The sequence below is a fragment of the Atta colombica genome, unplaced genomic scaffold, assembly GCF_001594045.1.
Source record: "Atta colombica isolate Treedump-2 unplaced genomic scaffold, Acol1.0 scaffold96, whole genome shotgun sequence".
NCBI classification, from domain to species: domain Eukaryota; kingdom Metazoa; phylum Arthropoda; class Insecta; order Hymenoptera; family Formicidae; genus Atta; species Atta colombica.
Genome location: NW_017259590.1, coordinates 1,385,556 through 1,398,675, shown reverse-complemented (window position 1 = coordinate 1,398,675; position 13,120 = coordinate 1,385,556). Strand labels below are relative to the sequence as shown.

The following is a 13,120-nucleotide window of genomic DNA, read 5'->3' as shown; positions in this document are numbered from 1 at the left end:
AAAACTGTCGAAACTTTTCTTATGTAATTTTATAGCATAAACACTTTAATGATATCTTCAGAAAATAAAAATATTTATAAAATCTGTTAATGAATTTGATGTATGTAATAAATGTCAGTTTTATGAGACTTAACGTTAGTAATAATGCGTATATTGTTATAATATACCATTCTACATACTTCCTGGCGCCTCTCTTTTTTGATACATATTCGGTCCAAGTGCGTGAAATGTATTCTTAATCTATTTCATAGAATTACGAATCATATTTACATAATTTTATTACGTAACAATAACATTGTGTCTCTCAAGAACGTTATTTCTAATTGTTGGCTATAATTATGATAGCTTTCATGGAATTGAAAACAAAGAAAAACATACAAGAAACAGAGGAGAGATATATAAAAAACAAGATTAAGGAACAATGAAAGATATGATTTGTCGCGATATTTACATAACATTTTAATTCGTCAGGATTTAAGTTTGAATTAAAGGGATGCAGTGATTAGAAAATATTTAATACAATTATGTTGCTAATGAATCGGTACATTACGCAATTGTCGTATGTAAGAAAATAATTCCTTTTTTTACGAGAAAAACGGTCGCGATGCAGGGCGGTTCTGAGGTTTTTCAATGACCGTGGATAAAGGCTAATAAACTTGCTGATACTGTTCCGATAAAATGGACGCGCCATAGGCAAGAAAGAAAACGATAAATATTAAACGTCTCACTAGACTTCTATATTGCACTAGAACTTCTTCTCCACTACCTAGTAAAATGGCAAATAGAGGCTATTACTCTCCTATAAAATACTTATCCTCTTACATATGTACAATTTAAAAATTGCTACCATTTTTTCACTTTTACCTTTAGCTATTACTAATATTTTCGTTTGTCTGAATGTATTTCATCCTCTTTACTTAAAATATTTTTCTAATGTTGGATACACACGATCACGCGTTTGATAAATTTTCTTGCAATTTTTGTACTAGATTTGTAAGATTAAAATTAATCGAAAGCAACTGATAAGTTAAGATCATTGAAAAGTATATCCAATTATGAGATAACTTTGTAATTAGGTCTCTATATCGTTGATTCTGTATTTGTTAAGAAATTTAAAATAATTAAAACAGATTAAAAAAATTAAAATTATTAAGCATAATAATTAATTTTATTGAGTGAATTGATATATAGGATTTGCTGGAACACATATTTCATTATATAATTACATATCGTATATTTTTATAGAATAAAATGAAAGAAATTTTGAACTAATTAATATTACAGAATTCAATGATAATATGCTTCAACTTGAAATGAAACCAAATTGAAATCAAACGAGGAGCCGACATTTTGGATCTCATGTCACTTACTCAGTCCTATTCTATCTATCAAGGTTCTAAAGACAACTTTTTGATTGGTTAACCCTTCTCGACCTGCCAATGTAGAGAATGGATTTCCAATGTTAGCCTAAATCGAGCAAACTCTCTTCATTTTAATTACAGAATTACGACTTTAATTTGAGTAATTTTCTATTTATAAATAATTGATTTTATAAAATTCTAATATTATATTAAGTATCGGTCCTCATTCGAGATTGTCTTGTCTTTATTTATTAAAATTTTTATATTATTTTTTTTTCAATAAGTGTAACACAGTTTTTAAGATTTTTAATAAATTACGTTTTGAACTTGCAAGATATGAAAACTTTTTCAATTTTATTTGGGCAAAGCTAATATTTTAATTAAATAATATATCGAAATGAATTTTTAGTTACATGCAAAGTGAATCATTAAGGCGTATATCCAACTTTAGAAAATATAGCGCAGAAAATTTTAACAATCGCGACTTGCAGCACGACTGTTTCGACCGTATTCGACGAAACTGATCGTGCTTTCTTGTTCGCTATTGCGCCTTACCTTTCGTTAAGAGGATGTCGCTCTCATACTCGAGAATTTCGTTGTCGTCACAGATTCTTTATGTCGGCGAACAGAAAGAGATATATACGTAGATGTAGACAGTTAGAGCCATCGATTTCGGATTATCCATGCATCCGATATTAACCATACTTTATATCGGGAAACAAAACCGGAAAACTAAACTCTCTTTCTGGCGCACACTGGTTGGTTCGCGCAAAAGTGGAGACCAGAGCGTAAGCGCTGATCGCATCCTTGATATCGGATCAATAAGGAGATTATTATTAATCGTCGAGTCTGAAAGCAGAATATGCACCGAGACTTAAAACAATCCCCTCGTTGTGTCGTTCGTTCTGTTTCTCTCTTTCTCTTTTTCCTTTCTTCTCTTCCCCGTTTTACGAAAATAGTCAGCGCATGGCGCATGGCGGATGCGCGGACGATCATAAAAAATACGAACAGAGTATAATTAATTCGTTTACTACGTACTACAGTATTGCTTTAATATGATATGGTACAGTCTTTTCACTGATTGTCCAATATCACTACGTAAAACATTTTTCTTAGCTCTGTTAGTTTGTTCCTCTCTCTCTCTTTCTCTCTCTCTCTCTCTCTCTCTCTCTCTCTCTCTCTCTCTCTCTCTTCCCCTCCCCCTCCCTTCTCCCTCTGCCTCTTTCTTTCTCTCCTTCCCTTTTCTTTCCCTTTCTTTTATTATTTTACTCTCTCTCTCTCTCTCTCTCTCTCTCTCTCTCTCTCTCATTTATTCTTTTCTTTATCTTTTTCTAAATTTCAACTCCTTGATTCTGCCTTACATACGCAACATACATTCACTCGTTCACATGCACACTATCGTTCTCTTCACTGTTTACACTGCACTGAGCGTCTTCATTAGGATTAATATCACTTTTTCTTCGGCGCGACGTATCCGCGCGTCGTCTTTATAACAAATACGTACTTTATATTTTATGTTTCGAGTTGTACTTTTCAAGACGCGTTGGTAATCTTTGCTCTTCGCCGTTCATTTGTCATGACAAGCTTGTCCGTGAAAAACGAACGACGAAAAGACTCTCTCTCTCTCTTCCTTTTTCTCGCTTTTCAAATTTCCCGTCGGGATCATCCTCCGACAATCGATTGTGCCTTCAATGATTATTGCTCAGTAAATTATTGCAATGGCGACCTAGTGATTTACGATTGTTTCCGATGTGTTTTTTTGCGATATAAATATTGTCGATTTGTGACTATGTAAAATATTACAAGCTCAAAAATGAAAAATTATTAAGATCGTAATTGCATTAAGGATATAATTTATTGATGATCCATTCGAATCAACAGACAATATAATGATGTCGAAAATTTTAAATATCAGTTGTATTAGAGATCAATTGTATTAGAGAAACTTACACAAATATTTAGTTTAGTTTGTCTATTTTATAAATTTTTTATGATAGAAATTATAAGAATTGAAAGAATTATGTTGGAAAGTTTTTCTTTAACATTGAGATATTCTTTGTGTATTATTTCGATTGTTTGATAAATAATTTCTGTTGCAATGTGATTTTATAAAATATGATAATATATACTTAAAGATCTTACGACCTCTTAATTTGTATGATTATAATTATGTATTTATAAAAAGTGATATTATAAACAAAATCTAATATTATAAACGAATCTTAATAAAAATTCGTTAAACTTTTTTACTTCTTAACAAAAAAAAATAAAATACTTCTTATTGTACATTTATTTTACATGGATTATAGGATTTCATATATTGGTTTTCAAGAAATATGATAGTGAAATCGGTGCCGAACAGCGATTTCAACCGCAAATGCCATACGACGAGGGGTCGAAGGGCAAATAGCATCGTAAACTGTTTTATCGCTATCGTTGGTAGTGTATTTCTTGATCTTGTAGTTCTTCAGATTGCAAGCTTGAAGGCTCTTTATTTCCGATGATCAGAAGAAAATATTAGTTGAAGCATTAATAATAGAAATATTTGAATTGAATTTTTGTCTAATTATTCTCATAAAATCACAATACAAATCTACATTTTCTCTTTCTTTTTCTGCTTCGAATAATTCAAGATATTGTAATATTGAATGACTTTCTAACAAATCTTTATTTTTACATATTTTTTGAACTTAATATATAAGTTTTCTCTTGATGAAAAAAGAATTATCCATAAAATAAAATATCATATTAAGCTATAAAAGTTAATAATTGATTGCAAGAAAAAATTATACTTAAAATTTGCCCGCTAAATTAAAAAATATTGCACAGCGTATATTTTAGTTAAAAGAAAACTTTAACATGTATTGTGGGTTATGAGCAATATATAGTCTTAAAAAAAGATAACAAATATATCTTGTTCAGATGAAACGCACGAATCGGACGATATTTACGTAGTCCTATAATATTATTATCCAATACAAATCCATCGCTACAATGCTTACTGCTAATGTAAATGAAAATACGAAGAAAGCGTTTATATCCCCCTAGTGCAGAATTTTCCATTTTCCAAAAAGCATACCGTTGAAAGCGTTATGCATTATTGCAGCGATCAGTGTTTTTTCTCGGCATTATCTGCATATCACTCGCATTCGTTTTTTCGAGCGAAATAAAGAGGCGCAATGTGCGTTTGAATTTGCTTATTTATTTCAACATTAGGATATAAGACATATCTTTAATATTTTCATTAAAGCAAAGTCAATTAGAGATTTGTTAATTAATAGATATAACAATAAAAAAAGAAATGAGTCACTGTATATTAGAAATCATAGTATTGCAACAACTTCCATTGTGGATGAAAATGCGGCGATCAATTTGATGGACTGATTGCGATATAAATTTATATTTACTGTTATGATACCGCGATAATATCCATCGTGAGACATTCGTAAACGCGTCACCAGCGTTTTCATTGCATCGATTGTATAACGTCACGAGAGATAATCGTGTTAGCTGAAGAGGAGAGAGAATCGCGAACCGAAACGGGTCAAGAATAGCTCCCTGCAACCGGTGATTCCAGAATATGCGTTTTAAAGCATATTACACACGCGCAGTGATAACAAGCGACTCTTCAGCCTGTGACAGCTTCGTGTACCGATAGTATCGTCTGCCCGTAGTATCGAGCCATTCGTTTTAGTAACCGCGAAAGACTGCCGCAGATAGATATCCCGATGACTTTGATCCGACGACAATGATTTGGAATCTCCTCATCGATGATGACTACCGGCGGAGTCGGAGAAAGCCCGCCTTGACAGTTTTGGGCACTTCACGGCCAACCCTGAAACTCAGTCAGAGGTTCAGGTTTGGGCTCGAGACTAGGCAGCTGGTACGGTCAGTTTTGCTGTCACAAGCCACCCTCGGGTCAATGTTGAGCCGCGAACTTCATGCGTTTCTGCTTCTGCCGCTGATTGCAGAACCAGACTCGTACGACGTTCTTCTTCAAGTCGAGCTTTTCCGCGATCGCCGCGATCTTCTCACCGGACGGCCGCGGCTGTACCGCGAAATACGCCTCTAACGAGCGTTTCTCTGGCGCAGCGATGCTTGTACGCTTCCGTTTCTTTTCACCGGCTGGTAATACCGAAGGTGCGTCCGGGTCGCGTCGCTTATTCTTCGCCTGGGCCTCCGCCTCCTCCAGCCACGCCTGGAGGATCGGCTTCAGGGCGATCATGTTGTTGTGCGAGAGTGTGAGCGATTCGAAGCGACAGATCGTCGACTGCGAGAGAGCGCCAACACCCGGTAGCTTGAGATTGGCTAGCGCTTTGCCGACATCGGCTTGCGTAACGCCGAGTTTGATGCGCCGTTGTTTGAATCGCTCGGCGAAGGCCTCCAACTCGCGCGGATCGGTATCTGCGTCAGGATGTAGACCCGCCGCGGCTGCAGCCGCGGCCGCTGCAGCCATCGCCGGATGATGATGCGCCGGATGCGGCACGCTGCCGCCACCGCCGCCTAGGTTACTGTGATGATGATGATGACTCATCATACCGTTCATGCCGCCGTATACGGAGGGACCGTGGATGCCCGCGTGATGCCCCGGTCCACCGCCCGTGCTTTCGGACATTGGTGTCAGTGTTGTCATCGAATTTGCTGGATCCAGCATGTCGAGACTCTCCATTCCTGGATGGCTCATCTGGAACATGCAAATTAAGAGTCTTTAATTCGAATACGTGTTTATTTTGTTAAGAACATTCTTTTACGTTCGACGTTACCGAAATGTTTTTGGAGTATCTGTTGAAAGTTTTAGTTAGTTGACAACGTTAGTTAGTCGTACGAAATATATTGATGGTGACATCCTTTGATGAGATGATACAAAAGCTCGCATTCTGTCATGACAATCTTGTTCGTTTCAATCTTGTAGTAATTATATGTGTATAAGAATAGAATAAGATCTATATTAAAGAACCTTTTATTATTTGGTATTTACTATTTTGTTTTTCCATTTTGTCTTTTAGAAAACCTATGTTCATGTGATCGGTCTTAATTTTTTAAATTCTTCATATACAACGAGATTTTGTAACATACTTAAATATTTCAAAAGAGAGAGAGAGAGAGAGAGACTTCTCTTTTCTCTTTTATCAATATTCTTGGTTTATTCTTTAATATGTGTAATAATTACTAAATTGATAATTAACAATACACATCAATAAAAGAAAACATGTTTGTTAATCTGATCAACTTCAGCACAGTAGGATGCAACTTATATTAAAAATTAATTGCTATTTTTTTTTGTTAATTGCTCTTGATTTTTTCAGCGGATCTCGCTCTTTCTCTTTCTAAATCAGTATTATTTTTTGTAACTCGGTTGAAGCAACAAATTCGGTAATAGAATAATTAATTAACAATTAAATAGCACTATAAAAAGACGTATTTGTTTTTAATTTTTTACTATTTCTTATAGCTGTACTTTAATCTTAAGTTAGCACAACCATTATTTTCCAAATCCATTGGTCAAAAAATCGAAATTAAGAACAATTAATTAGAAAAAAAGAATAGCGGTTGGTTTTTATATGTGTGTAAGTCATATTTGATTATGTCAGAATTTATAGACCTAAAGAAAACTTATAATTAATTTAAGATAATCGTTCATAATGAACGTTTTCTAGCAAGAAACATAGTGTAAGAATTGTGAATTATTTCATCACTTAACATTAAAAAACAAGAATAAAATGATTTACTATGTATTACAGTGTTTTTTTTTCAGAGAAAAGTCCAATACCAATTAAGAATTAATAATATCTAAATTAAACACATATTGTGGAACAGAGATTAAAAACAATTCATTAAAACCATTTATTAAAAAAAAAAAATAAAATTAGTAGTAATAGCACTTTCTAATTATTAAAAAGTGATATTAATAATTAAATGTGTTAACATAAAGATATCTTGTATTGGAAAAATTCGAGATATTCGCTTCACGTATGCGTATTATTCAAGAAAATGTGTAATATAAAGTGAAATGTATAAATTCGGAGGTGTTTGAAAGGTCTGCTGAAAGGCCGGATGCGTATCGTATCGTCGAGTTTGCGGAAATGCGTTTTGATGAAGCACCATCGTGGTGTGGGAGAGATATGAATGAAGGGGATAAAAAGCAAAGTTAGGTCGAGTATGGTAGAGAGAGTAGGAAATATGTACAAGCTAACATATATAATTATGCTACACGTGCCGCGACCGTCGTCACGAATGCAAAACGCACCTCCAGCATAACTCTTTACAAATTATTTATGAACTTCTTTCATATTTTTCTTCTCTTACACTCTGCTGTTACATATAGCACGTGTTGTGGCATGCTGTTAACTCGTTTTCTTAAAGTCAATATCGGATATTCATCTGTTGAAACGAAACAGAAAACGCATTGCCACGAGTCAAATGCGATAAATCGCAAATTAAGGACGAATAAATGAGAAAGCTATTTTTTGAAATGGTGTTTTGTTTATTTGAAAAAAGTACAAAGAAAGTATCTTCTAATTTTTTGTTTCTTCCCTTTGAATTTGGCCTGTTTTTTTTTTTTTATAGAGATATACACAGTAAGCGTATATTTTCAATATACGCTTACTGTGATTTTTATTCAAGTCGATTGATTTTTTTTCAATTAACTTATTTTAATTGTTAATCTACTTTAGTACATAATTTATTTATTGCGTACTTAAGTATGTAAGGTACCACGCACACGCGTATGATCTTGTTTACACACATGAAATTGTCTAGTCTCACGAGAGTATACTGAATTAACTAGACGCCAACACAGCAACGGTTTTGACCATGGGGACAGAACATGTAATTAGAATTAGTTCACACGTATATTTCAGAAATAAAATTGTTCTTCATGCACGTACAATAAACTTATTAGACAACAATTTACATCGCAAGTGATAGTGATTGTCGATGTAGCATATATGTGCGAAATTGTTTAAGGATTTTATTGTAAAATAGCTTTTTATTTTCGTAAATGGAAAGATATATTATATATGTATCAAAATCTATTTGTGTCAAATGCATAATGAGATGCGAATGAATTAGTTGTTGAACCCCCCCCCCTTAATTATGAGACATGTCTACATTTTAATTAGCTAATTTCTTTCGTATTATATATTCTTCTAATAAATTATTCTTAGCTTTGTACGTGTAAAACTGTATCGTGTTTGAGTAGCACGTAACACTAAATATAGCGCCAAAATCACTATAAAAATCGCTACTAAAAATATCCACGTCGTTCTCAATCCGGCCATTACCTCACGTACATACATAAACGCTTATACGACCTCGTCGAGGCTTATACACACATACACGTACACGCGTAGGCAACACGCGCATCATCTATTCTCATGAGAACGGCAGTATAGTGAGCTAACTGGATGGCACGGTTTCGGTCGGCGGTGGTGCCCTGGGATAGCGCAGTTACATCAGAAATGCAGGGGGGTTGCGCTGCATGGACGTTGGCGGGCAGCGTGGAAAAGGCAGAAGGTGGAAGCTGTCTGGAGCCGGTAGCAAATATACAAGCATACGGGGGGGGGGAGGGGTCAGGGGGCGAGGGAGGAGAGGGGATTTCGTTGGGGGGTTGTCGGGGGTGGACTTGCCCAGGGGCGTACGAGGTAGGGCCCGAGAGACCTGCGCAATATTTCATCATTACGCTGACACGATGGTAGGGTTAGCCGGCTCCTATGTTTTGCTCTTTCTCCTTGCTCTATTGCCCACCTCACCCCTAATTTTTCTTTCTTCCCTCCTTGTTCACCCCGTTGTATTCTCTTTCGATCCGCGCGCACATTCGGATCTCATGCGTTACGCATGTCGACTTGCTGTTTTTACATCGGTTCGACGTTTGTTTTTGCCTTTTTGCTTTCTTGCCTACTATACACGTATTTAAAATCTTTTTATTACTCATCAATTACTTTTATATATGTATCTTATGTAGGTACGCGTGTTCTTTTTTTTTCAATACGGTCAAAATACGGCGCATTTATTAAAACTCAATGCTTTCAAGCATAGTTGAATATCATATGAAGCTGAAATTGAATAGTTATAGGATTTGATTTATTCCATCGTTGAAATTAAAAATCATTTATATATTTTTTCGCTTGCATCGTTTTCAGTTCAAAAATCTATAAGAGATTAATCCGGTAATCAAAGTAATAGACAAAAAATTTTTTGTAAACTATAGTATCATTAAGATTGACCGAAAATAGAATTTTATTTCTCTTAATTGCTTTATTCCCGTCGGTATATATAATTTGGAATTGTAATTGTTTGTACATATCTTTTTGAAAAACGACGAAAAACGAATCTCTCATTAGTTACTTGTGAGAGGTTATTGTGACGAATATTATCTTAGTGATTAAATTGAGAGGAATTCCTTGCACGGAATTCGAGATTTGAATTCGAATCCCGACTGAGGTAATATTTTTCGCAACAAATTATTTTAAGATATTTATTAGCATCAAATTGTTAATATCCTTTTAAGATATCTATCAGCATCAATATCAATATCATTAAATTGCTTGTCAATTTAATATATGATTACTATCTTAGTTCTGTTGCAAATTTCAAGACGGTAAAATATTTTGGCGCGTTTGCAAAATTGAATATGTATAGGCATATAAATGTCGCACCGCGACATATTTAAATACCAAAATCCCCTTTTTGATCGAAAATAGGATTATTTATCCTAATTGATTATTAAGATACTTTAATAAATGCCAAAATTATTATCAAAAAATCAAGTCAGAAAATTGAATTTATGAAGCGGAATTGGTAGTAGAAAAATGGCGCAATAGAAATAATGATCAATTTAAAGTACAAAGTTGTACATAATTTAGATCTAACAAGTGGAGTCGAGGAAAAGGAGAGAAAGCGATTTATGACGATAAAATCACGTACGCAAATCCCACAGAAAGCCGACACGCGAGAAGTTGAACAAAACTCATATTGAACCCTCGCCGCAGACGCAGGTCCCGTGGACCCTTAGAATTCATTGCTCTCTATCTGGGGTTAAAGGGGGGAGGAGAGAAAGCATTACAAGCAGTCGTGACACGGAGATAATATACAAGCAACACGCCCCTACATTTAAGAACATCATTCCGGATCGATGCGCATTGGTTACCCGGCGTCGTTCTGCCATTGTGCTTCTATCATCAGCATCAGATTGCTCAAATTAGCATAAGGTACACGAGGCAACAAATTGAAATGCAATTCGCACGAAATCATATATGTATTATTGTGACCGTATCTAAACGGCGTAATCACGGCGCTGCGACTGCACTGCTGTTACACGATTATGAACGACGGTTGTAAATATAATACGGCTTATTAACCATTAAAACGCAGAAAATTAAAATCGTTGTCTGCATTGTTCGCGATATTAACAAATAAACTGCGTAAATTAAATTTTTCAATCTGCCAATTAAATATGAATTCAAAATTAATTGCCGCGCGTAATTAATTATTAGCAACGATTTTAACCGACCGTTGGATTCGTTGCATTTTATGGATGTATCATCCCTCCCCCCCCCCCTCCAGCTTGTATACGAGGGTTTACGAAATGGCAATAGCAGCCTTCAGCTTTTATCACGATAATTATCTTGCACGAATAATGCTATTCTTTTTTTTTATTATCAACAATTAAATCTCAGTACATAGTTATGATATCTAATGCAAGAATAAAAATAGAAATGCAAAATGGATAAAGCATTTGATTTGATATTCGCAGCTAAATGTTGCGATATGCATATTCCATACAATATTTAAACAGCTTAGTTTGCGCGATTAATATTTTTCATTTTTTTCTTCACAAAAATATAAGATAGATTTTTTATTTTTAATAAAAAAGCTTTTTTTTCGATTTATAAAGAGAGAGTATCTATATAGTTTATTTATTGACACACCAATTAAACTTAAATAAGACAATACGTGTTCACTTTCTAACATTGTATTGTGGAATGTAATATGTACGATAGAATAAAATATATCAAAAATGCGGACTCACAAGGAGGTGTGATTGTACCTGATGATGTGGCCGGTTATTCGGGTGGGGGGTAGGCATATGTGCTCCGTGATGGTACACAGATACGGGATCGTGCTTCAGCGGCATCGGTGTCCCAGCGTTGTGCTTTCCCAAATCTGCTGCCAAAGCCTCCGCTCTTGAAAGTAAGCCATCTTGCAGACCACTATTCAAGCCACCGAATAAATCACCCTGAAACACAAAGTGTTACAATATGTTACTTATTGCATTAAAGCATCAAGTAATGTTTTGACAATCAGATAACTTGACGTACTTGTTACATTGTGATCTAATTGCAACTTATACTTTCTAATTTTTATACTTCATGTATTTACAGTTACATATCTTTTATAGTTTGAAGATTTTTTAAAAATAAATCATCGTGAAATACAAAATGTTACAATATGTTACTTATTGTATTAAAGCATTAAGTAATGTTTTGACAATCAGATAACTTGACATACTTGTTACATTGTGATCTAATTGCAACATTTTTTTTTTAATTTCAGCGTAATTAATACACATTAATTTTTTCACAATTTTAATTACTGATTGTTACTGCTATTTTTTTACTTAAGAGACCATCATCCAATATTATTAATAATACTTTTGACTTGTAAATAGAAGTTGGGATCATTAATTGAACAAGTATCTTAATGATAAATTAGGAGATCTTTTTCACTTTTCATTTGTCAAATTTTATTTGAATATTTATATATAAAATTCATATGTGCACATATATGCACATATTTTTTTTTGTTTGTTACTAATTTAGTATTTATTTATTCGCAGTTAATTACAAGCGTAAAGGAAAACAGATTAAATAATTTGCAAATGTAAATTGATTTACTTTATATGAGGATAATGCAAATAATGATTAGTTATAGTCTATTTATTATATAAATTCTTGTTGAATTTTATCCATTTGACGTTATCTGGGCAACAATGAGCTTGTATATTGGACGGCAACATGGCTGTGCGATCGATAGCCTAAAAATAGTTTTGTTATCCGAGATGTTCGCGTATTGTAAGTTTTTTTAGGCACAGACATAAATTTTCTATTATTTAAGCTGAATTTTTTTATTTTTCTAAAATATTCTATTATTTTATATAAATTTAATTTTATTTCGAAGTGGACAACTAAACAAAATTTTTTTTTGTTAATGGACATATCTATTAATTTTGATTTAAGCAAATATATGGATAGGTATATTGTAAATACTGCAAAAAGATATTTATTATCTAAAAACATTTTCTTATTCATTTCTTATTCCTTAGATTTTTAATTATAACTTAAGATAATTATAATTTGGGATAGCGCAATGGATACATGTATGTAAAATTTTGAAAAAATTATTTTAAACGATAGAAAACTAGTAGAAATTTCTAATGTAGGATGAATTGGATGATATTGCATTAAACTTTATATTGGAACGTTAAATTATTTTTTCTCGAAAGCAAGTTTATTTGAACAACAGTCATAATAACTTGTGAATGTAGACTTATAAAAGAATACAAGTTTTATCGAAACATCTCATCATTTGAATAATGAATATATTGTCATAAGAAAAAAATATCTCTGACGGTAAGGGAACGTTTCTGATTCGTGTTTATACCCTTCTAATGCTTAATATAAATAGAATAGTACTCCTACAATTTGGTTATCTATTATGAAATTATTCTATACATGACAAAAAAAAATAACAAGAAGTAC

The 13,120-nt window shown here is 33.6% G+C and overlaps 1 protein-coding gene across 1 annotated transcript in view; it reads right to left on the bottom strand.

Moving 5' to 3' along the window:
- Positions 1–5,280: 5,280 nt before the first annotated feature.
- LOC108693677 (inhibitory POU protein) overlaps positions 5,281–13,120 on the bottom strand; it is a 45,483-nt gene continuing 37,643 nt past the window's right edge. Inside the window, exons 3-4 of the mRNA XM_018202733.1 lie at positions 11,392–11,598; positions 5,281–6,045 (exon numbers count right to left, since the gene is read on the bottom strand). Of these exons, the coding sequence (XP_018058222.1) occupies positions 5,281–6,045; positions 11,392–11,598 (972 nt within the window). The remainder of the gene's footprint in view (positions 6,046–11,391; positions 11,599–13,120) is intronic.